Here is a 24,979-nt window from a genome sequence, read left to right as displayed (position 1 = left end):
AACTAGTGCAAAATAGGAAGAGATTACACAACATTTATGATTGGAGACTCAAAATACAATTGCCTTTGTGATACCTGTACACAGGGAACTTAGCACTACTCATAACCTTGACATGCTCTGGTGTAATGCTTGTGCGGGGGTGGGGAGGGGGGTCCACCACTGTTAGAACCACACACGTGCACCAACACAACACATTTAAATGCAGACTATCAGTAGCGTTGTAGCTTGGCTACTGTGAGCTGTCAAACACATTGTAATGGCTTTTCCATAGAAGATAGATCACAGGAGCCAGCTAACCTGCCTGACAAAGAGCAAACATATAATGTATATGTAATATGCTCATTTTACTTCTGAGCATACTTGTTAATCCATCATGCTCAGCTGCAGACACTAAATGCTGTTTTCTATGAGAGGTAATTCATACCTTGAGCTATCAGAAGGGGAGTCTTCCTCAGCAACAGGGAGGGAGCTGGTCTCTTTCCTCTCTGTTGAATCTGAGATTGCAGAGGTTGTTTCTTTCTTCTCTTCCCAGCCGTTACAATTATGTAGGACATGACATTAACAGTGATAAAAACCCCAGAGTGGAGCTAGTTGTGTACTCACAGCACCAGACTCTGCACCCCTAGTGCCAGGTCTCCCTGCCAGCCACGGCTCCACAGTGATGGCAGGTGGCCACAGCCTCTCTCCTGTGCCTGCAGGAACCTGCTTGCTCCTCCCAGGTGTTTGTTCTCCTCCTGCCTAAATCTGTTGCGGGGGCCTGGCCAAGGCTGGGCTGAGGGTCCTGCCTGTACTGCAAGGCCAGGACAAGGTCTGGCTGTTGGGGCCTGACTGGGTTGTGGGGACTGCCTGCTCCAGGGGACTTGGCCAGGCAGACCTTGGTCCGGGGCTCGTCTGCAGAAGGCAGCCTTGGGTGGCTGGCCGGGCTGTGGGGGACCCGGCCAAGGCCCGGCCGCAGGATCCTGGCCGGGCCGGGCCAGCCTGGACCCTGCCCAATACAGGGCTGCGGGGAGCTCCGCTGGGCGGGCCCTGGGCCTGTCCAAGGCCGGGTTGCGGGGCCCCTGGCTGGGCTGGGGCTTGACCAGGCCAGGCCGGGCCCCAGCTGAGGGGCCGCCGAGCGCCAGAATTTCCCGTTGCCGCGGTAACCGCGCAGACCGGACCAGCAGCCCCCGCGCGGCTCCGTCCGGGGGCGGGGCCAACGGCGCCCTCGGCCCCGCCCTGCCGCCGACGGTTGCACCCGCCATCTTGAGGCATGGCAGTCTTGCCGCTGCCGGCCCCTTTCCAAGATGGCTGCTCGCTCTTCACCGAGCACTTCCGTCCCCGCAGAGGCCTCCAGCTCCCGGCGCGGCGGCGAGTGTAGCGGCCCGCTGGCGCGGCCCTCCCCTCAGCGGCCCCTCGGCGCTCGCTAGCTGCTGCCGCCCCTCGGAGGCCTCTAGGCGGAGCGGAACGGCCGGCGCGTCATGGCGCTGCTGCTTCGGCTGCTGCTGCTCCGGGGGCGCTGCAGCTGCTGGCGGCCGCCTGCCCCGCCGCCCGCCCCGACCTGGGCCTGGGCTCGCCCGCGGCCCGGCGGCGCTCCCCTCGGCGCGGGACGCGGCCTGCAGGTAACGAGGCGGTGGCGGGGCCCGCGGAGCGGGGTGGGCCGGCCCCGGGGCGGGGCCGCGCCTCCCCCGTGCGCGACGGGGAGCATAGCGCCGAGCACCGGGGGAGGGGGCGCCGGTCCCGTCGGGCCTTCCCGGGCCGGTGGGGTGTTTTGCCTGCGGGGCCGGGAGCACCAGCGAAGGCGAACGGAGGGGAGCTGGGTCAGCTCTCATGGCGTTGTGTTTAAATGGGCGCTCGCTTCGAGACAGGGCTTACGTTGGGGGGGTTCTCAGGTTAGACCGTCCCAAAGGCCCGTCACTTCAGTGCTGTATAGCAGTAACTTGGGGAAAGACCGTAGGAAGAGAACAGCTAGGCTGTCATAAGCAAGAAAACGTTGATTAAAAGGGGTTTTTTCTGGCTTTATTCGTGCTCTTTGTATCATTTGTGATATAAACATCGACCACGTTGGCATTCGCCACAGATGTGTTTTCCCCATCTTGTTGTGCTGCTGGTATTGCAGGGCTCTCCAACGCAGCCCTTAACACAGAAGGCAAGGTTCTTATTTAAACTAGGCCTTCAACATGATTTAAGACTGTCTTGTGTTTTTCTTCAGTGCAGTGAAAAAGCACTGGCAGTAGAAGTAAGCAATGGAGGAAGAACAATTGTGGGACTGCTCTGTGAATCTTGCCAGGCTTTTCTGTGATCAATTTAAACTAGTCTAAGCAGTCCTGTTCTAGAAAGGATTGATCCCAAGAGATTGCCGTCTCGGGCCAGCGCAAGCTGTTGTGCTGCTGCCCAGCAAACCAGGAAAAAAGGATGAGGGATTTCAGCCTAGTCTGCATCCCCGTCTGGTTTGGTGCACAGAAATTTGTGCCTGTGCAGTAGAGAGGGGTGGTGATACAAAGATCACACATTGGAGAAGGGGCAAGGCTTGTGTTCAGTGAGACTATTAGTAAATGTTATGAAGTTGCCTTTAATTGTGAATCTCAACTGCAGGATTACTGCTGAATCACCACGGGGAAATGACTGTGCTGCCCTTACTGCTGTGCAGCAGGGTTACCGAGTAGCAGTCCTTAAGATTTCCTGTTGCGGGAGGGTATCTTTAAGTTTTAAGAACTAACTTCCAACATGTCTTTAGAGCGAAAAGCAGGGAGGCAAGGAGGAAAAAGGTTTTTCAAGTGTATTGTGTATATTTAAAACTTTCTTTAAACTGGGTTATAAACGTCTTCGAAGTCACATGGCAAGTTCACAGCACGGCCAGGAAACATTAGGTCTTCCAGTTGATGGTCCTTCAACTTACCCACAATATTTTTATGTTTAGAAATCTTAGTCTCACGGAAAATAGAAAGGATAAGCAGTCACAGTACCTTTCCAACAGTTGTCTTTTTTTCTTTGTCTGCCTCCTCAGAGCCTTCTGTCACAAACACTTTCCCCGCCATGTCAAGGTCTCAGTGGAGTCCTGGTGAAACAACACATAATTCGAGATCCAGTCAGGCTTTGGAATCTCTTAGGTGAGTCCTGAAGAGCAACTGTACAGGTGGAGGAGAGGAAGAGGTCTTATAGTAAGAGTGTTGACTTGCCCTTACCTTCACTGCCTGCATTCTTGAAACTGAAATAAAGCTGTTCTGTTCTTGGCTTTGGGATCTGTGTGCCTTTTACAGGGGTTCTGAGTTCTTGTTTGGTGACAGGGATGAACAATGGTGCCTTTCGGTAAGGAGCTCAGCATGATTAAGCAAGCACTTGAGTCATTAGACCTAAAAGCTAATTTAAAAACAGCAGACTTTGAAGTAGAGAATCTTTCTGTGCCTCATTAGCAAAGTCTAAGAAGAAAATGTCATTTACCGTTGTCAGAAATCACATCATATAACTTTGCTGAAAGCCTTGCATTCAAACAAGTTAAAAGTGTGTCTTAGAAAATGTTACCTGAACTCTTAGAGCAAAAGCACAGAAATGTTACAACAAAGGCAATTATCGCTACTCTCTTCAAATTGGGAAGATGAGTTTGCTGATGCCTTTGAGATTTGAACAAAACTGATCACGGCTGTTCTGGCCAGTGTGGGCCCAGTAAGCTTGAGCTGCTTTACCTTTGAGAGTTTTTTGGGGTTTTTTAAGTTAAAATAAAAAAAGATGCATGATCTTTCAAATGCCAGTGAGTCCTCTAGTAGAACTAGCAGGGGACAAGCAGTCCAGTTTTTGGGGTTGCCCCTCTTTCCAGAGCCTTCGTGAAAGACTGTGGGAAGTGGAAACTGCTGTCCTCAAAGTCAGTTTTCCTTCTGAACTTCCTGCATTTTCTTGGCCAAAAAGTCTTCGCTTATTGTTTTGTAGCAGCAGCTGTGAGTCTTACTGTTTGTAGCCTTACTTTCTTGGCTTTTTATTAGAGTACCCGGACAGCATTTACCGAGAAACCTGCACGTAACTCCAGCACATACATTTCCTTTCGTAAGCATTTACAGTTCCTAGTGTGAGGCTGTTCTTAACTGACCATACCAGTGTTAACTGGTTTTATGCCTTGGGAAATGTGTACATGTTTCAACACTGAAGTAATTTCTCCAAATGATTTTCTTTGCCACATTAAATTGACCTCTGAACAAAGCCATATTTTGATTGAATTGTCAAAAAATATATATTATATAAGGAAACTGAAGGAGTCTGTCCCTCCCTATACTCCCTCTGGCGAGGCTGTCCCATTTCCTTGGCACAGAAACGAAGCTGTGCGCTTTGGTGGACGTGGAGCTTAGCTTTCTCTGCATTTGGAGCTCACATGTATTTCTGCCATCCTCAGTCCCCCTCTCTCACTGTCCTCTGCGGTCTTCTGGTATTAACTACTTAACTCTGCTTGCCTGCAGGTAGCACTTACTATTTTACTACTTCAAGCTCTCAAGGGAGTAACCAGAAGAATGGAGGATTCAAAAAGAAATCTCCGCAGGAGGATGAAGGTATGTATGTGCCGAAAAGATGTTTAATGAAACAAACCATGTGTGTGAGGGATGAGGGTGGACAGCATGGAAGATTCACCTTAATGCTTCTGATTCTGGGTACTGTAAACCTGTACCTGTAACTTAATACCTCTACAAGCCTATGGCTAAGAACAGGTTTGAAGGGGTGTTTTGGCTTAGATGATGGAATTCTAAGGCTTAAGACAGATCATGAAACTTATTCTGTTTCCGTGCTGCTTTGCATCGTGTACAAATAGCTTCATTGATGTTTGCCTTAGTTTTGCTGCTTTGCAAAGGGGAACAGTAGTATTTACTGGGTTTTGCTTTGGAGGTTTTGTTGTAGGGCATTTTGACTTAAAGAACTGAATTCAGTTAATGCAAGTTTAAGCTGGATTCTTATTTCATTTACCTTCATTGTGGATGTGTCTCTACTTCTAGTGATTTACAGAGCTCAAAGTTAAAAATAGATTCGTCAGAGTTCTTAGCTGTGTTACTAATGGCACTTGCTCAGAACTTTTCTTTTCTTTTTTTTAATCAGTCTTCCTAGATACTGGTTTTTGCGTGTCTTATACTGCCTAAGCCCCAGGCATCCCGCTCTACAAGACTTTTTGAAAATGAGTTTTATGTCACTAAATGTGTTCTGGAACCTAGGGATCCTACATGGTGTGCCAGATGATGTTGAGATGTAGAGGAGTGCCCTCTCTGTACCTTAAGCTTAAGGGGGCGAGGAATTTAATGACACTAATGTGGGGTGGGGATGCAGGGGGATAACTTTAGTGTACCAGACAAAAACTGTGTGTAACTTCTGACCGGCAGTGTTCTGATCCTTGTAGGAGGCACTGTTACCTTCTACCAGTAGGTTTTCACCAAACATTTTTCAAATATGAGCGGATTTGTGGGCATCCCTTCAAGTCTTGGTGGTGTTGTCAACTTTCTGCTATTTGTAGATTGACAACAGCTGCATTCCATTTAAAAAGTGTAATTTGACTCTTCCACTTCTGTAAAGAAAATCCTTTGCTTGTTTGTGAGTACATGTTCTTTCCCTCCAGCCTCCCAAGAACTGAAGTGCATGCAAAGATTTTCTATGCTCTGGATAAGGCAGGTTTTCAGACTCTGTGATGTAAATCCCACAGCTGATGGCATGTCCTGTATCTACAGGCCCGGTGGGGCAGTTTAAGAAAGATGTCAGAAGTGGCGCGGGTGAAGGTCTCATTCCTCTGTCTTGTCAGTAATGCTTGCAGAAGCATAACAAAGACCTGATCATTTTCTTTATTTTATGACATTAGTTGATGCTTGCAGAGGCTGGTGACGTATTAAGAGAGTTTATGTGGCTCTGTGTTGTGCTGCTTGTTTCCTGGACCCTTGAGTGAGGGATAAACCTTCTGTAGATGCTGGCCTCCAGACCTTTGTACTGTGAGTTGGAAGGCACTTAGCATCATGTTTAAGTCTCACAGATTGTAATGTAATTTTATATATAATATTATAAACTTTTACCTAGGTGTCATCAGATAATGTAATAGCTTGGCTTTTCCTTTGTTGTGCTTAAACACAATGGTTGAATCCTCTTGGACTAACTAACTTTTGGAGTAAAAGCAGTCAGGGGCTGATGACTGTTAGCCCGACTTGTATCATTGCATGTAATCTGTTGAAGGCAAGAGCAGGGTCTTTGCCTGTTTGATCCATTTAACTGGGCTGAAGCCTTCAATGAACGCGAGTGCAGGTATCGCAGAGTCCTCGTTAGGGAAGTCAGAGCTTAGAGGTTGGGGCCCTTAGTGTTCGCAAGACCACACAGGGTGACTGTGAGCACAGCGCCTTGAAGAAGTATTGTAGCTGTTAATATTAGTAAACAGTAACATGCCGAGTTCTGTGGCCTCTCCTCTCCTGTGATTAATGGATAGCTTGACTTTGGGAGGTGGAATGCTACCCCATGTCTCCAGGGGAATACTCGTCTCTGCAGTGATTATTAAAAAGAACTCTTCAAACTGTCACCGCAGCCCTTGCAAGATTTTAATCGGAGAGTTCAGATTTGGGGTTAATGGCAAATCATTGCTTCATGGAGGCTTTTTGAGACTAAAAAGCTGGAAGTATTCCCACAGCTGTTGCTTGCAAGTGTCACATCCAGTTACTGGTTCTCATTTACTGAATATTGTAGGGTAGCTTATGGTGCAATGTGAATGTTTATACTGTAAATATACTCATACTTTACATAAGCTTAGAAATAGATTGATTTTTGTCCTTAATTAAATGCAGAGTAGAGGAAAGCTTTGTGCTGTCTTTTAGCTTTCTAGAAATGATGTTTTTTCCTGAAATTATTCATCTGTAGGTTAAAGGTCCTAGACAAGCCTAATTCCTAGAAACTGGAGAAGTTGTTTATGTCAAGGTATCTAATGGCCAGCTTTTATCCTGTGGTGATCTTTTTGTGATAGTATCCTCAGTTATGTGTGCTTTAAAACATATTGTATGCTTCCTCACTTTGTCTGGAATTTCATACAGAAAAGTGCTTTAGCCACAGTTGTCGCTAATATCTCCAAGGAACTTGCGTACCGATAGATGGACTTTCTTCCTGTTGGTACTCACTTTTTTAGAGTAATTTCTTTTCTCTATAGAATTTTTTTTATTCAGAACTTGCTCAGCTTTTCAGGATATTGCCCAGACTAAGGCCTCTGTCATACTGTATTTTAATTTTCTTTAATAAGACTATAGTCAGTGTCATCCTGCAGCTTTGTGATGAATTGCTTTGTTCTAATAAAGCTGGATCTAGCAGATAACACAGAGGTGAGGAGATGGCGTTGAAGAACAAAGTGGATGGGCTGGCCGCAGTGGCTGAGCTTGTCACTGTCTTTTGAAATTATGACCTTATCTGAAAAACGGCATTGTTTCTATTTAGGAGCAAGCCTTTCCTGTTAAATGTGGAGCAGAGCTAGGAAACGAGTGAAAAATGATGCTGGTATCTGAAGGACAGAGTACTTTTTTTAGCATCTAACCGGGTCATATGTTTGTTCCCTGGTTTTGTTGCAGTGTGTGTAGGGCCTAATTGGTGGCTAGTGATAAATGCTAGTGTCAGAACGTTTGTTACGAATTTGCACATAAATCTAATCTGGGCTGCAGCAGGCAGATACACTACCAGTCCGGTGGTGCGGAATTTATTTCTGCATGTAGAATAGTATTTATGTGTGCCGTGTTGCTGTTGATGTTAAATTGTATATCAAGAACAAGTGCTAAATTATATATTGAGAACATCCACACATGACTGGAAAGAGGAAAGAGATATTGTCATATTAACAACTCAAAACACTCGCTAGCAGTTGACATGGAACTGTGCTGTGGCAATCCTTTGCAGACCACATAATTTTAAATTTGCCTATGCAGCGCAAAAAATGTTGGCAGTCTGGAAAAAAAGGTTTTGTGGCAAACACTTGAAGTAAACCATCCCTTCATGTCATCGCTTCAGTATGTCACTACAGTAAAAGTGGGGAAAAGCACATCTAGCATGGGAATCCCTCTTTGATACAGATCCTTAATGTGGACAAGTTATCAAACATTTTTAAACATGAGGATAGTTGTATAGCATGGGAGAAAACCTGTGCAATTTTGTTAAGACAGTGAGATTGATTTGCAGTGTATTTATAGGTAAGCTGCGTATCATGTCTCCTGTGCTATTTCAGACTTACTTCAAACGCAGTTATTTTCTTAGGTAATAGAAACGCTGCTGGTCTCATGATACAGGATGCCAGCAGATCAGGAGCTCACCAGGAAGCAATTATCTCTTATAATACTGTGCTATGTGATTTACCAGTGACACGATGACTCCTAATATTTTCTGGTGGATATGTTAGCAACAGCCTGAGGACTAGGTAGTGTGGAAGCATGTTGTGTAGAAGTGGGCTTACAGTCATTCTTGAGTTTGATTTTTAGAAACAAGGGTCCGATGGCTTTATTTGGCCTGTATCCGTATTAGGCCAGGCAAGTGAGAGATAGACTCTCATTTTAGAATAGAATGACATTTGGTGGGATTGTAATGGGTCTAGCGAACTACAACCATCTGAAGTCTGCTGGACTTAAAACAGGAAATGCTGATCAGAGCTCTTCAAAATATGTCTGAGAGTGCTGTCTGTCTTTGTACACCATCAATAACTTTTGGAAGTGAGGGGCTGTCTTTGGCTCACTGATGCTTCAATTCCTCCTTTACTGAAGCAACAATTAAAGCGAAGGAGGTGATCCTCCATCATCTTCTCTGTAATCTGTGTATGCAGCGCCTCACTACATGGCTTTTGGGGCATTGGGGAAGAACTGAATATAGCCGCAGCAATGCGATGCAAGCAGATTTTTTGCTGGCTATCAGGGTGCAAAATTTGCCTCCTTCTAGGCAACTGTTAAGTTTACACCTGAGTGCTTACGCTTTCATAACCAGGCTTTTGACCTGGTGCTGTTTCATGTGTACAGCTAAGGCCCTGTGGTCTGACAGCCTAGAAGCCAGAAAGGTCTGGGAATGTCATGCAATCCAAAAAACTGACTCACTTGCGTAACCTTGGGCAAGTCACACAACGTCCTTTGTGAGCCAAGCCAGAAAATTGCCTGTGCAATGCAAGTTAGGTACTGCTCCTGAGTCTAGTCGTTCAGGAGAAACCAAACATGCAACAGGAAAAACTGTTACAGAACAACACAACTGTTGTGTTAATCATTGTCATTTAATTGTCCCTTCTTTGGGTCAGAAAGCTCCGCAATTACATGCTTGTATCTTTTTTTTTTTTCTCTGATACCTTTTTTTTCTAAAGAGGATGAGAAACGCAGGAAAAGGGAAAATCAGATGCATCTTGAACGCTTACGGGCACTCTTCATCATAACTTTCATATTGCTGATGTTTCGATTCACGGTCAGTGAGAATAGAGAAGGGACCAACATTTCCTGGAACTACTTTGTGAATGAGATGCTGGCGAAGGGGGAGGTCCAGAGAATCGAAGTGGTGCCAGAGAGTGATATTGTGGAAGTTTATCTGCACCCAGGAGGAACTCCTCATGGACAAGTTGTGAGTGACTTTCTACAATTGGAATGGATGATCTTAGATTATACTGTTGAAAAGAATTGAGTTAATGAATATATGTTCGGTAAAACTCTAGCTGGTTTATTTTTCTCTTTCTTGTATTTGAAGTTCGGAGGACTTAGTTACTGGAAACTAAGACTTTTATTTTAAGTTGTAAAAATAATTTATAATGGCCTAGAAGAAAATCTTACGTATGTCTAAAAAGATGGAAAAATTCAATAGCGTTTTTATTACCAGCTCAGTCTGATATGTGAAAAGGTGGTCTAGAAGATTGTAAACTCTTATTACTAGATCTTGTTTCAAAAATTTTCTCCTATTTGGATTTTAGTTTCAGGTGTTTTGTCAAACTCCATTGGACTTCCTTACTAAATCTTCCAAAATGGAAAGAAACCACATTTGTTTCCAAGTTTGATCACGTGCTTGCTTCCAGGAGTTGCTGCTAAGAATCATTACAAACTGGCTTGAGAGATTAAAATACTGTTCTTGGATACATCCCATTTTATTCAGTGACTTAGGATCCATCTGCAAACCACTGGATGAAATTCACTTCTGACAAAGATGCAGAAACAAGATCCAGTAAGACTGAGTGGAGCACAAGACACCTCCTTCCCAATGATGTAGTTTTCCATACGTAGTACAAAATTTTGTCTGAGCCCAAGGTGTCAGTATAACTAGGTCTAATACTAACTCCATCCTTTAGCTTGCCTACAAAGTTGTTGCATCTCCTTGTTTCTAGAGAGCTGAGAATTAGTTCTTGACTTTTATGCTTTCCTAAGGAGCCAAAAAGACTAGAGATGTTCCTAAGTTCATTTGGAGCCCTAGTGTCAGTTATCTGCTCGTGAGTTCGTTGATGCGGTATCAAAGGATGAAACATAAGGCTAACTTTTATTTGACTTGTCCATGTTGTGCACTTCTTCTGCTCATTGCTGTATCCTTGTATTATGATACTTATGTGCTACTTTTGATTGCATGTCCCCAGAATGTTACCCTGTTGTACACAATGCGGGTGGCAAACATTGACAAATTTGAAGAGAAGCTGAGAGCCGCGGAGGATGAGCTGAATATTGATGAGAAAGAGAGAATCCCTGTTTCCTACAAACATCCTGGCTTTTATGGAAAGTATGATAAATTTTTTTGTTAACTCTTGAACGTGTATTGGTGACATCCCTCACTTGGAGAGGAAAGCCCCTTTCAACTAAACATTGTTAGAGAACAAAAAAGTGGTCCCAGTTTTGGAGCACTTACCCCATCTTTCAGGAATAGGTATGCTCTAGATGTACCTTAACATTTCAAGAGTGAGGGTCCCAAGGAGGTGTCTGGAACTGCAGCATACAGCAGACCAAAACGTTTCGGGTCGGTGTTAGCAAGTCTGAGGAGAGTCTGTGTCAGTTGCTGTGTGTTCTTGCACAGCTGAGCACTTTTTGTTCTTATAATCAATTATTCAAGTGCAGAGTGTGACAGAAATCCTGACTCAACAAGTGACGTTACACCCCGTTCTGTGGAAAATGCTGGTGGTGCAGCAGGCCTTCCTCCGTTAAAGTGCTTTGAGGAAGGCCTGTGGTGGTTGTTCAGTCTGTAAAAATAAACACCTAGTTTTGGCCTGCTTCTCCAACAGCTGTAGATCAGAGGACAGTCTGCGCTGGTGCTCGCTCCAGCTGTGAGCCGCATACTGAGCAGAGCAGCTTTGATGCTAGGATACAAAATCGCAGTGAGAGGAGTTCTTCTATTACACTTACAGCCCTCTTCTGTTACCTGAAACCAAGATCTTTTGCTTGAAAAACCAAAACCCCACGCTCAAAGCTGTTAATTCTGAAATAAGCTATAATGAGCAAGAAGAGGGAAAATGTGTCAAAAGACTGTAGAGCACTGGCGAGGCTTTATTCTGTGCTTTCATATGATGTACTACTGTTTCGTGGTCATTTGCTGCTGATGTGGCTTATTTGCCCTTCTGTTAAGACAGGCAGCTTGTTTTTGCAAAACAGGATTTATTGGGTCCAGAGTACAAAACAGACCTGCAAAGCTTGCTCACTGGGCTATTGAACAAGTCCACCTCCATCACCGATGGCCGTTACCCTGATGTAGAAAGCAGCTTTCCATAAGTGTGGGGAGAGACTCTGGTGTTTGGAGAGCTCTTGACTAATTGCTCATTCTAAAGTGCTAAGAAAAAGATGTAGTGCAGAAGTCCTGTCTGTTAAGTAAAGAAATCCCAATTTCTGACAACAGAGAGCATCATGCCGCTACAGTTATCTGCTGAGATGGCCTGATCACCTATTTGTGATGCAGACCGCATCATCTGCTCTTAGTAGCTCATAGGATTTGGAGCACAGTGGCTTTCCCACTGGAGGCGGCGATGGCCAGTGTGTGTAATTCTTCCTCTCAGACACCTTACCAAAATGTGAAACAAATGTTATGTTCTCATACGAAGCTGGACTGGATTTTGTCTAGTTACTTGTCATCTGAATGACATTTGCACATTTTTAATACATGGTTTTTATGAAGATAAACTTTTTTAATTGATCATGCGGTACGAGACCTTTAGCTGAAATTCAGAACTTGCCAATTTTTTCAAACTTGTGTATAACAGGAAGAGTAGACTGAACAGCTAGTCAGCCACCAACACAAGCTGCTTCTCCTGCCCCTGAAAAGAGATTATTTTTTCTTAAGAGATATTATAGGGTCTGAAGTCTCTCAGCAGACTTGATGAATGTCTGGAGAATTCAGAGTCTCAGTCTGGAGTTTGAACCTGTGAGGTGCAGAGCCTTGCAGCTTGGATTCAGTTTACTCTCAGATGTGGGTACTTGATGTATTTCAGAATTAATCCTGTTTGCATAGTTGACAGATTGAAGGTGACTTTCAGTTTCCAGTGTTGCCTAGGATCTGTCACTGAGAAGAAACAAATGCAGCTGGGTACATAACACATGCTGGTCCCCCTTGCTTCAGTAAATCATCCCTCTGAGAGATGGAACACGCATTCCTAGTTTAAAGATAAGACATGGAAGTGTGGCGAGACTAGATGATTTCACAGGCATGTGAAGCAGAACAGGGTCCAACAAATCTCAACCTGTCATTTGACATATGATCATTTTTCCTCCTATTGAAAGCATCCTTTGTTTAGAGCTCTCAGGATATTTGTCCTCAGCATGTTTGTCTTGTAACTGTATTAGACCTGCAGTGTCACCTCTGCTCCTAATCTACCTCCTAATGCAATTGGTATTGCAAAGCATCCAGAAAATTGATGATGTTGGTCGCTGTAGCACTTCCTTCTGATGTAAAGGAATTCTGAGACACTTGACCAGGGAGGGCCAACCAGACTAGGTAGAGCGGCCTCTTAATGGGAGTCCTGTGCTGGGATTTCTGTCAGGATTAGGGGAGTTGGAATCTCCCTAGTGTTGCCAGACGCAGGTCTTCTGCAGTGAGCTCCCTCTGGATGGGCTGCCAGCCCCACCGGATTCTGCCTGGGGTGTGATTTGACTGCCTGAAGGTCCTATTTGTTTTATAAGTAGAAATGCCTCTGAAGGGGATGGTGAGGTCGGATTTCTTCCACAGCTGTAAGCGATATTTGCTAGTGTCCTCTGTTTAACTTTTTAGGTTATGTAATTGTTGGGTTTTTTGTTGTTTATATATGTAGAAAAAAAACCTGTAAAGGTTCCATTTTCTTAGTCATGTCTGCTCATTGGTGCACTTGTAGCCTAAATGTCAGGACCTTTAAGATCCTGAAAATAGCTACATTGAGTAATATTTACCAAGTCATTGCCAAACACTTCAATTTGTACCTGTCTTGTTTTTGTCCTTTTAGTGATGTCATTTCCCTGATAGTGACACTTGTGGCTGTGTCCATGTTGTGGAGCATCTTCCGCCTTATTAGGGTTGCAAGTAGGGTAGGAGGATTCAACGCCTTTGTAAGTATCCTGGATCTTCATGTTGTTTTGCAGCCTGTGGGTAGTCTTGTCTTCTGCTGGCCTAATCTCCTCCTTTTTCCCCAGCAAAGTCAATGCAGAATGAGAATTAACTGGTGCCAAGGACTCCAGTCTTGACACAGCTTGCATCTTTTCCTGTCCTGATCATCTGACTGGATTGTACAGTGACTGGCTTTAGCTGAGGCCCTTTCTTTCCCCAATGGCAGGAAGGGCTGAGCTCAGTGAATTTGCAGTCCAGTTTGCTCTGCTATTTTCAAAGCTTGTTAATGAGTTGCAGCTGCAGATGGTGTTTTTCACTGGGTCCTGCCAACATGCCTCCCATACAGCCAGAAGTAGGAATTACTGCTTTCTGCAAAATGAGTTCTCAATTTATAAAATATGTTCAAATTCTGGATTTCATTATGTGTTGGCCTGTTCCGCTCATGCCACATGCCTTACTTGCAACATCAGTCAAATCTCCTCCTCCCCTCTTCCACCCTTGCCTGGATCAGCTGATAAAACTTTGTAGAAATCGGCCCGAGGTGCACTGCCATTGACCACAGGGATTTGGGGACAGAGATATGGTGAATTCAGACTAAGATTTCCCACTTAGTCTCCTCTGTAGTTCTCTTCTGGCTTTGGGATTCTCTTTACACAAAGGGATGCAGCTGCTCAGAGGAGGAGAAGAATATTTTAAAGAAGTGTTGAGTAATGAGGGCCTTTGAGGACTAAATTCTGTCCTACATAAGTGGGGACAGTTAGGCCCTGCATGTTTAACTCTTCATTTGGATAAGCTGATGTTTCTGATGCCTGAGAAGCTATAAACTTTCCTCTCAAAGAAAAAAAAAAAATTCCCAAGTAGCTGTTTTCAGTAGAATGTAATGAGCAGTTACAAGTAGAGCGTTTAACTAAATTCTTGTTTTGACTGTCGCAGGGGCTTAATGCACACCAGGAGACTGAAATGTAGTGACTGTTAAATTTGAAAACCTATAGTTCTGTCCTGGGTTGTGTTGCAGTAGAAAGGAGTGGCAACATCGGCCAGTGATGCAAAGTGTCTGTTTGTATGCATTTAAATGACAGCATTGGTAATTATTTACCACTGACAATTATTTACCGTAAATACATATTCCTCAAAACTATACCTATCCCATGTGTATTAAGTATCAGAGTGTTTAGAAATCAGGGAGAAGATCCCAAATAAGCTTTCTGCGTGTTTTTAGTAAGTACCTCTGCCTGGTCTACGTGGAGTTTGAGCTGGATTGCGTTGGGACTATTACTGCAGGTTTCTTCTGTCCCTTCCCAATAAGGTGGATAAATTAAGTTTGAGTCAATAATCCGGCTGTGAAGTGTTTCCAAGCAAAAGTTGGTAAAACACCGGTGCATTGGTGGACATTTTAGTGGTGTTTATTAGGGGCAGTTATACCTGTGCTGTGCTGTCTCCCGAAATTCTAGCAAAAAGCCTTTCTAGACTGTTGCCTTGTCCAAAGTCAGAGCGTGTCTTCAGTACTTGTGCTGCCTTCCACAGAACCAGTTGAAAATGGCTCGTTTCACCATTGTGGATGGGAAGTCTGGAAAGGGAATTGGCTTCAAGGATGTAGCAGGAATGCACGAGGCAAAAATGGAAGTCAAAGAATTTGTGGACTATTTAAAGGTATATAAAAGTAGAACGAAGTAAGTGCTTGCTACCCGCCTTCTGAGATGGATGGCTGACCTGGGGAGGAGGGTATATTCTTCTCTTCATCCTTCATGATACTGAGCAGCCTCTATTTAAATAAGCTGACAGCTTTTTATGCTGTGATCAGCATGACTCAATGTAGATATTTCCAATTCTGTAATAGGAATGCAGATGTAGCCGCTCCCATTAGCGGCTCAGAGTTGCTCAGGCTGAAAACTGTATTGGGAAGCTCTGGGAGTCTGTATTCTTGTGCAGATGCTTCATGTGAGCTGTGGATCTGACAGAGGTGTGTTCTTGCAGAGTCCTGATCGTTACCTTCAGCTTGGGGCTAAAGTGCCCAAGGGTGCCTTGTTACTTGGACCGCCAGGCTGTGGAAAGACGTTGCTGGCGAAGGCAGTGGCTACAGAAGCACAAGTGCCGTTTTTGGCCATGGCGGGCTCTGAGTTTGTGGAGGTGATAGGAGGTAAGCTTCTTGGGAGGAAGGGTGTGGAGGTTACTTGGTCTGCTGTGGAGTTGGAGGGTGCTGGCTGGGCCTCTTGCAAGGGAGAGTTTTAGCCTGTCTTTGCATGGGGAAGATGAGTTGGATACTGCTACTGAAAATATAAAAGGTTTTCAGTGATAGAGAGTACTTAATTATGCAGTTATCTAAAATGCATGCCCTCTGAATTGCTAGTTGCTTCTTTCTGACAGTGTGCAGCCTTGGTTCTTCACCTGAAAGTATTATCTCTTGACTTCCCTGTACTACTTATTAAAGCCACTGACTGAGGCTTCCTTCCTTGCGTGAGCATGCTGATGGATTTTCTGCTGCTCTCTGGTGATGGGGAAAGTATGGCCTCTTTGTGCCTTGGGATTGGCATCTTTCTCCATTTCTTCCTTCCTCCCAGATCTCTTGAGACCCAACAAGGGTCAGTGTGCAGGAAAGTGGTGAATATTTCCGCTTCTGACCTGTGAAAGGAACAGGAGTTCATGTTAGGAGCTGGGAGCAGAGCTCCTCTTACAGCAGCTGTTGGAGTCCCTGCAGTTTTGGGAGCTCAGTTAAAAGCCAGCACGCTCCAGGAGGAGCTGTGCCTAAGGAATAAACATGAGAGTTCTGTGGCTGTTTGTGCCAGGAGTGTTCAGAGAGGGACTGTCATACACTGAGGGTTTGGCCAGTGTCAGGTGTCTCACTGGGGGCCAGTAATGCTCCTCTCCAGCTTTACTAACGATTTTATCTACAAGGCTTATTTTTTCTTCCCTTCCCCTATAGGTCTTGGAGCCGCCAGAGTTCGGAGCCTCTTCAGAGAAGCCCAGGCTCGTGCACCCTGCATCGTGTACATCGATGAAATTGATGCTGTGGGCAAGAAGCGCTCAACCAATATATCTGGTTTTGCCAATGCTGAGGAGGAACAGACCTTAAACCAGCTGCTGGTGGAAATGGATGGTCAGTATTTCTCTCTGCCTCTCAGCAGTTGGGCCCTTATCACCTTAGAGATCCAAGCTGTTGGCCTGTACATCTTTTTCCTGCTTGAAATTGCCATGGCTCTTAAGCGTTCTCTTCTTGTTGAAGTAATTACCATTGCATTGAAACAAGTCTCGTTCCCCTCTTCCCTGGGACAAGGCTAGCTGGCACTTTGCAGCCTGTTCAGGACTAAGCCCAGAACTACAGCTTGGTCATGTCCTTGCTAAAAGACCATCTGTACAAGAAGTGATAGCTGTGTTTCGGACTGCTGCTTAGCGAAGGGGCTGTGGGCTGGAGAGGATGTTTTTTTCCTATGTGGACACCAGCGTGGCTTTGGCTGGCCTTGCTCTGATCTCGGAGGTCATTGTGTCACTCACTTAAAGTGAGTCCTTTCTCTGTTCTTTCTCCCCTTCACCAGCTGCTGCATTGAGTACAGAGGAAAAGCAGCAGCTGCTGTTCAGCACAGGGTTTGTGGAAGTTGTGTGCCCAGTACTTTCTTCATGCTGACCCAGACTTTCCTGCAGAACCCTTAGGAATCTCCTCAAGCACCAGTCTGCCCATGTACCCCATCACTAGTCCCTGATTCTAAAGGTGATGTAGCATCTCTCTGATCATCTGTCCCTGGGGAACTGGGCAGGACTACTCCAGAGCTGATGGTGCCTAAGGAAGTAATTTGGCTTAGGATGGATCTCTGAGTATGTGCTGTGACTAAGTTGTGGAGATAACACTCTTGAAATCTAGACATTATGTAGGCTTTTAAAGGTTTGGGGCTAAATCTAGTAAATCTTAAAACCCTGGAGCCGACTGGTTTTGTAACTGTACTGAAGACCCCATGTCAGAAGAGAGCATAGTGTCACATCCGGAGTGAATTTGCACCAACAGCCACGTGAGCATCCACCTGCTAATAAAATTAAAAGAAAATGTGCATTAGAGATCATGGCTGGCAGAGGGCAGCAACCCCAAAGGCTCTTACTGTAGTAAATGGCTTCAGTTAGGGAGTATGTTTTCCCGCTGGCAGTTGGAGAAGAATTATTTACAGTACTGGGGAACCAAAGGAAAGTAAATTGGCAGCAAGGGTGCTGCTGTCTGTAGAGGATAACATTTAGGTCCAGCTGGCCATTAAATGTTGTTGGATACTTGCTGTATTCCATCCAAGACAGGTAGTGGTTTAAAGCCTGGTAAGGTTTAAAGTTTAGTTGTCCCAGAGGGACATAAGCAATGTAACTTATTAATTCTCCGGTCCCTTGATTTATTCTCATGTTGTCTGCCTGACTACAGGATCCCTATCTAAACTGAGAGCAATAAGCTTTGCAAACAAGCCCTGGTTTGATGCCACACTTCTGGATGGTTTCTGACTGTACTGCATCTGGAATCGGTCCTTTTCTCAGACACTTTCACCCAAGTGCCAAAAAGAATGATCCTTTGGCTATTCTTAGTCATAACTCTGTCAGAGCCTGCAGCACCGACCCAACTTGCAATGTTTCTGTTGCTAAATCATCTTATTGCAGAGCAGGCTAAGGAGTAACTACCTGCCTGCCCATCAGGGAGTGTTTGTATCAGTCTGCTGCCTTTTCCCTTGACTGTAACTGTGACACTTGTCATCTCATCATACTCCTCATATGAAAAATTATAAGCCATCCTGCAGTAAAAGCATCTCCCTTTCTCCAGCCCTTGGGAGTTAAAACTACATGCTTTTTTGCAAACTGTTTGCAGTGAAATGGGGATGCAGCCCTGCTGAAGTAGGGCACATCCAGCAGTTCAGCAGCAAGGCTGCCTTCTGGAGGTTGCTCTGGAGTCAACCCTCCATTTTCAAGGAGAGAAGCTGGGACTTGTAAAAAATGTTTTCAGCAAAGAGTAGATGTTCCTTCATACTGCACGCAAGATCTAGAATTCTGGATTTCTGCCCTTGCTGCAGAAGGAGGACAAATTGTAAGCAGGAGCACAGTGTGGTACAAACAGGGTAGAGTGGTCCTGCTCTACAGAGACCCTGCAGACCTCTCTCTGCTTCAGCACAGGTGCCATGAAGTTTTTGAAGGAAAGGAATAAGTTTTAAGTAGGCCCTAAACAACCAGACAGAAATCTGGTTGTCAGAGGAACACCCTTGAAACACATAATGCTATGTAGATACCAGAAATCACCTTAAATACATGCGTGCAGTTCCCTGGGACTTTGGACATGCACTAACTTAGGCAACTTGGCTAAGCACATAAAAATACTTGGAGTGAATAGAACTGTTTACAGCTGTATCTGTATAGTAGATGGTCTTGACAGAAAAGGCCAGTAGTAACACACAGACCAGAAATCCTGGCTTGGTTGGGTTTTTTCTTCTGACAGTTGTAGGGTGAGCTGGCAACGGGTTAACACGGAATTAAATGGAAGCCCATCTGTCTGTTTAGGAATATGAAGTCAGTACAGTCCACATCTCTATACCAAAAATGAAAATGTCTGATTTCCTCCAGTCTGTAGAAATTAGGCATGGTTTCTAGAGTGTTTTCTTGGTGAGTCTCAATTCAGAAATTGGAGTACAACTCTGTTGGAAAGTCAGTTTAGGAGGCAAATATTATCCTCAGTATGTACTTTAAGAATACCTTGTTTGCTGTGTGCTGCCTAGGTTGTTTTTAAATTTATATTGTCTCACTATTTATTCATGTCTCATACAGATCATGTACTAAGTCCCTCATTTTGCTAAGTGTTTTATCAAACACTAAAAAAATAGCCCAAGGAGTTTACAATGTCAAATGGGAGACAGCTGGCAAGGACTGTCAGGCTAGTAGAAGAAACATGGTCTTACTGTTGGCTTGTACTCATAAGCAGTGATGTTGGCACACGTTACTGAAATGTTATCTAACTGAGCGTGTTACCTAAGCAAACACTGAAGTGCTATGTGCATCATGGCAAAATACTTGATAGTGAATAAGGTTTTTTAGGAGGTTAACGGTTCTACCCAAGCACAAGTGGAGGAGTGGTGTCTGTCTGTAATGAGGAAGCCTTGAAATGGAAGGTTGAGAGCTCTGTTTTAACTGTCTTTAGCTAAAATTGATGGTTGAAGTTCTGCAAGGCAACACCATAGAACCGAGTTAGCTATTAATTTGGAAAAAAAAAATAGTGCACAAAAGTAGATCTGTGAGTCATCAGCAGTGATTGTTGAATTTGTGTGTTCAAATGAGATTACTCAGAGGTAAGATAGAGGAAGAAAAGGAGGGTCAGAGCTATGTGGAACCTGCTCTGCAGGCTGGAGGAAGGACGAGGACACCATGAAAAACGCCATTATGCTAAGCTGTATGGGATGAATGTGCAGTTTGATACTCAGTAATTCTGGTACGCAGATTTTGGAGTAACTGTAGTGCTCTTCCTACAAGCGACTTTGGTTTCCGTCACTCTGACAGCTTTCTTCGTGTTCTGGAAGTGCCAGGAGTCTGGTGGGAGAAGGGGAGGGACTGGAGGGAGCCTGTATGTACAAAAGCTGTTTTTAAAACCAGAGTGACACATGTACTGCAGTTTTTGTCAAAACAGGTGCCTGCTTTGAATAGTGAATCTTCCCTCACAAACCACAAACAAGCGGAAGAGGCATGTGATCCAAATATCTGCTCAGTTCTGAATGCATTTCAGAGGAGCTTGGCGGTCCTGGGCTGATCTGTGTTTTGTGAATGAAAATGCAGGACATCTTTTGGTAGCAGGTTTGCACCTGAAGTCGTCAGACAAGACCTCTCCCCTGATCTGTGCTGTATTCACCTTTCTGACCTCAAGGCATCCCTCAAAGGTGGCCCCGTTTCAATGATGGTGTTCACAGATGATGTCCAAAATGCTTTTTATCAAATGGCTAGAGAATTACACAGTGTAATAATGCAGATGAGATGCCCATCAAAGTAATGTGCTGTGTCCATGGGGAGCAGAGCACTTGCCAGTTCAAGTGGACCCTTTTTTTTCCTGTCCTTTTTGAAGTGGCTTCATTTGTAAACATTGAAGATATGAAGGCTCTCTTTAGGCTAAATTTTCAGAGCTGTTTTTCATTTGTTGATGTGACTGAGATGTTGCTTTTGTAGACTCTTCCTTTGGCTGATCTTTGCCTGGGGAAGCCAAAGCGTGTGACATGCCAGGTGACATTGCACTGGGAACAGTAACACAAATCGGAGGCTCCAGTTGTAGATTTCTTGGAGCAGCGTGTTGCACACTGGGATACAGGCTTGAGAGCAAGTGGGGCAGAAGCTGATGTGAGGAGGATGCTCTCAGTGGCTCTGGTTTTCTATATTTGTTCTCATAGACCTATTTTAAGAGAGTCTTCTCAGCTGCAAAGCAGATAATGTACTGTACCATCTAATCCTGCCATGTGAATGAAGCTTGCTATCCCCCAAGTGTCTGCCAGTCTCTCTGCTTATTTATCACACTCCAAAGTGCAGTGTAATACACGCCTGAAGAATGGCCGGCTTCATCCTCTCCAGGAGCTTATTTAGACAGCATCCAGCAGGGAGGAGAACTGAGGTTTGCAATAGCACAAGCTGACAGAGCCAGTCCTCTGATTTACCTGTAACCTTAATCTCTCTGCTGAGCTCTTGTGCGCTGACACATTTGGCAGCTCTTCTGGTGGAGCTCGAGCGAGCTGAAACTCACCCAGCTTACGTGCACAAAGCTGCCTCCCTGCAGCGTGTGACTTGGCAGCGAAGGAAGCACATGGGACCAACGCGTCCTTTCCCTGGGAAGGCTGCTGTATGCCAGGGCTGTTGAATCTGCTGTAAGCAGGTGACTCATACCCAGAGGCCTGTGGGCACCTGGTGGAATGTAATAAATAAGCAGCGTGGTTCAGTGATTCAACATGATCTCTGGCTCCCCACCCAAGCAGCACAAACGCCTGCCCCTTTCTGCCCTCCTCCAGCTGCTAATGCTCTGGCTTCTCCAGGAAGCCCCGTCTGCCTTTGATGCCTCCATACTGCAGGCTGCTCTCACAAACCCTCTAAATCCTGATGCTCCCTTCATCTTTAAGACCTGTAGACAAAACCTTCTCTGACTGTGGCTTGAGCTAACGTATGCTAATCATCACTGCAAAGCTGTCTGGTTGTGATTTGTGTCTGGCTATATGTCTGTGGTGTAAGTTCTGCAGGGTTGGTCTTTGCACTGGTCTGCAGTATGCCTGAGTGATAAAAGATGAGTGAGAAAACAAAAATCAAATCATGCTGTAATATGCGTCTTGCTGGGTGGCAGGGCTGTGTCCTCTCTTTCTGCATTAACCTGAGCTGGTCAGAAGAAAGCCTGTCCCTTCCTTGGTGATCCTGGTGGCCCATCTGCAGCTGAGGGCTAAAAGTAAATGACAGCTGAAAGGGCTTTCCACAGAAATACTTGGGAGGGAAAGGCGGTTTTGGCTAGCGAAAGTTGTTTGTACAACCTGAAGCTAAAGGAGCAGGAATTGACTTAAGCCTGGGGGTGAGAAGGCATCTCCTAACTCATCAGAATAGAGAGATTCTGTTCTGGTTTCTAGTTGGAGCAATTGTCAAGTGTGGCAAAAGGAAGGGGGAAACAAAGTTTTAAGCCAAGGCATATTAAGTAAATGAAAAGGGAATTTCACAGTATCTCTGATGACCAGAGACTGGCCTGGGTGACTTGGGAGGTTCCTTTCTGTCTTGTGCTCCCAGCTGAAGAGGACACTTTCTCAGCTTCAGCTGTCCCAAAGGATGCTGTAAACACCCTCTGGCTTTGTGATAAAGCTGCGTAAGACATCCTCTGCACCCTGCCCTGCCCCGTCCCTTTGTATGCTTGCAATGTAGCATCTGTGACTCTGAGAACCTTTGGTTTTGCTTGGTTTTGTGCAGGAATGGGGACCACAGATCATGTCATAGTGCTGGCTTCCACCAACCGTGCTGATGTCTTGGATAACGCTTTGATGAGACCTGGGAGGCTTGACAGGCACATCTTTATTGACCTCCCAACGCTCCAGGTATATTCCACCTACTGCCCTATGCTTACTGTAATGCTAATGACTGAGGTGTCCCAGTCCTTGTTGGTGATTTACCAAGCTTCTCCAAGCCTTGGCAAAGGCTGAGCTTGGAGAAGCTTGGTAAGCTTCTGTTTGCCTTTATTCTTATTTATGTGCTCTAAATCAAGGATTTGACATGCTAATGCAGTTGCTTGTTTCTCTGAAATGACAACTGGTTTTAAGTGTCTCTGCTGTGGTAGGAGCTTTGGCAGTGAATTCTTCTGTGAAGTTCTCTTTGCTATGCAGATGCAGAACTGTGTTTTCGTCTTCTCTCCAGGAAATTGGGAACCACCTAATTGTCAAGTTGGCTTGTGTGAGAGTTTAAATTGTTATGTGCCTTGAGCACCATTTGTTCTGTAGGTTTATTGTCCTCACTATCCTTGTAGGGCTCCTCGTTTTCCTTTAGGCAGCCTGTTAAAGTGACTTTCTCCTTCTGAATGCTTTTTAAATCCATTTACTAGGAATCTTCCATGTCCGCTGTGTTGACATTTGTAGCAGAGTTTTGGGAATAGGCTCAGCTGCAGTAAAGATCTGTCTGCTCTGCCAGCACAGGCTCTTCTTTTCCCATCTGTGCTTTGCTGTTGTCCTCAGAGTTTTCAGTTAAAATACCTTAAATGCCTGATAGAATCTGGCACCGGAAGCATGAACTCTGCAGCTGCCCTGAAGGAGGAAGGGGGGAAAAAACCTGGCAACTGAGCCCATTGTTTTAATCAGGATCTCCTGGACCAGCTGAGTGAGTCACTCTTTGGCTACTTGCCAGCCGTCATCTCACCCTCCCCAGTCTTCATCTGGGAAATGGTCACAGGCTAAGTAGCTAGTAGATGGGGTTTTCATTTGCGGTGTGTGAGGGAGCAGGTAGAGGCAGTTGGAGCTCCTTCCTGCGAGTGCTTTTACGGTAAGAGAAAAGTTAAGACAGATCAGAGTGAAAGTTAGGAGGGGAGAGTGGCCCTGAGAGAGAAAGCAGTGACTCACGGTAAGCCTCCATTCATCTGTTCTGAATTTGAGAGCTGGGTGTTTATCAGGGCTCCTGTAGCACTAAAACGCTGCAAGGACAGCCCTGCCCTCTGGTGGCAATGTCACCGTCCCCACTGCCAGAGGTCTGCTCCTCCTCTGCTCCCTACCATCATGCATCGAAGCGGCTGCGTTGTGAAGGCTTGCTGGGCTCAGGTGTTCTGTGTTCTTTACAGGAGAGAAGAGAGATCTTTGAGCAGCACCTGAAGGGTCTCAAACTGATCCAAGATGCCAGCTTCTACTCACAGCACCTTGCTGAGCTGACTCCGGGCTTCAGCGGTATGACATGCTGCATCCTTATGGTGCTGCTCTGCCTGCTTCTATGCTAATTCTGCAGTTCAACCTGGAGCTTCTTGGTTGCTTAGTTTTAACGGGGTATTTTGGTCTAAAGAGCTTTTTTTCTTCAAGCTGTCTCCATCTCTGTGGAAATAGTGGGAACCTAACCGGTTCCCTGGTGAATGCAGCTGTGATGAGCAATTGTTCATGGCTATTTTCAATCTTCTGAAACTTCTGGGACTAGCAGGGTGTGGGGGTAGGGAAAATACACTTTTATAATGCCTGAACTTTTAATTCCTCAGGGGGACACCACTGCTTATGCTCCTGTCCAAGCTGTTGTTGAGGATGAGATGTTGTGCTTCAGGGGAAAGACTCTTAAGTTGATATATGTTACCAGGAAAGCGATAGGAGGAATGAATAGCAATTACTTTGTCAGTCAGAGTAGAAATTGGACAACTCTGCATGGCTCCTGTGTTGAGCCTGTTTCCAGGGTAGGTCCCTAGGAGTTTGAAACAGTGCTGAGCAAGGGGCTCCAGAGTTCCTGTTTATGTGGAGTTCCTGGAATCTCCTTTCTGGGTTTCCCCTCTAACAGGCCCCAGCACACTGCCTTTTCGTGACTTCTTTCAGCAGCCCCCTGCCACCATCACCCACACACACACAAACTCAGAACAGATGTTCTTTCTCGTCCACACAGAGGTTGCGCGGTTGCTGTATGAACAGTGAGGCAGCCCATGCCAACCCAGACTGCCCACGCCACTGCCCTGTTGCTGAGAGCCAGCCTTGGTTTTAGCCCATTAATTGATTGCTGAACTCTGTCCTCTGTGTGGCAACGCAGCGTTCATTGCCAAGGCAGTTGTATTGTTCAAATCCAACATAAACACCATGGACTAGGTTTGCTTTCTGTTCCCACTGAACAAAAAAGTACAGGCTATTTGACTTCCTTAGGTCTTTCTCCAGATTTGTTCTTGCCTCTTCTGTCCTCTGAAGTCTCTGTTGCGTAACAAATCCAATGTAATTCTTGTAAACTCTTGTCTACAGGAGCTGACATAGCAAATATATGTAATGAAGCTGCTCTTCATGCTGCTAGAGAAGGTCACAAATCCATCGATACTTTCAACTTCGAGTATGCTGTGGAAAGAGTCATTGCAGGTAAGTGACCCAACCAT

The 24,979-nt window shown here is 45.2% G+C and overlaps 1 protein-coding gene across 1 annotated transcript in view; it reads left to right on the top strand.

The window, feature by feature from the left end:
• Window positions 1-1,457: 1,457 nt before the first annotated feature.
• SPG7 (SPG7 matrix AAA peptidase subunit, paraplegin) overlaps window positions 1,458-24,979 on the top strand; it is a gene marked incomplete at both ends in the record, with an annotated part of 32,095 nt that continues 8,573 nt past the window's right edge. Inside the window, 12 exons of the mRNA XM_082005496.1 lie at window positions 1,458-1,598; window positions 2,984-3,086; window positions 4,422-4,511; window positions 9,287-9,537; window positions 10,532-10,671; window positions 13,349-13,451; window positions 14,974-15,099; window positions 15,424-15,586; window positions 16,370-16,543; window positions 22,363-22,487; window positions 23,714-23,816; window positions 24,852-24,962. Coding sequence (XP_081861622.1) covers window positions 1,458-1,598; window positions 2,984-3,086; window positions 4,422-4,511; window positions 9,287-9,537; window positions 10,532-10,671; window positions 13,349-13,451; window positions 14,974-15,099; window positions 15,424-15,586; window positions 16,370-16,543; window positions 22,363-22,487; window positions 23,714-23,816; window positions 24,852-24,962 — 1,630 coding nt within the window. The remainder of the gene's footprint in view (window positions 1,599-2,983; window positions 3,087-4,421; window positions 4,512-9,286; window positions 9,538-10,531; window positions 10,672-13,348; window positions 13,452-14,973; window positions 15,100-15,423; window positions 15,587-16,369; window positions 16,544-22,362; window positions 22,488-23,713; window positions 23,817-24,851; window positions 24,963-24,979) is intronic.

The sequence above is a fragment of the Phaethon aethereus genome, assembly GCF_964289735.1.
Source record: "Phaethon aethereus genome assembly, chromosome: 13".
NCBI lineage: Eukaryota > Metazoa > Chordata > Aves > Phaethontiformes > Phaethontidae > Phaethon > Phaethon aethereus.
Note: the sequence above shows the minus strand (reverse complement) of the source record. Positions and strands in the feature narration are given on the sequence as shown.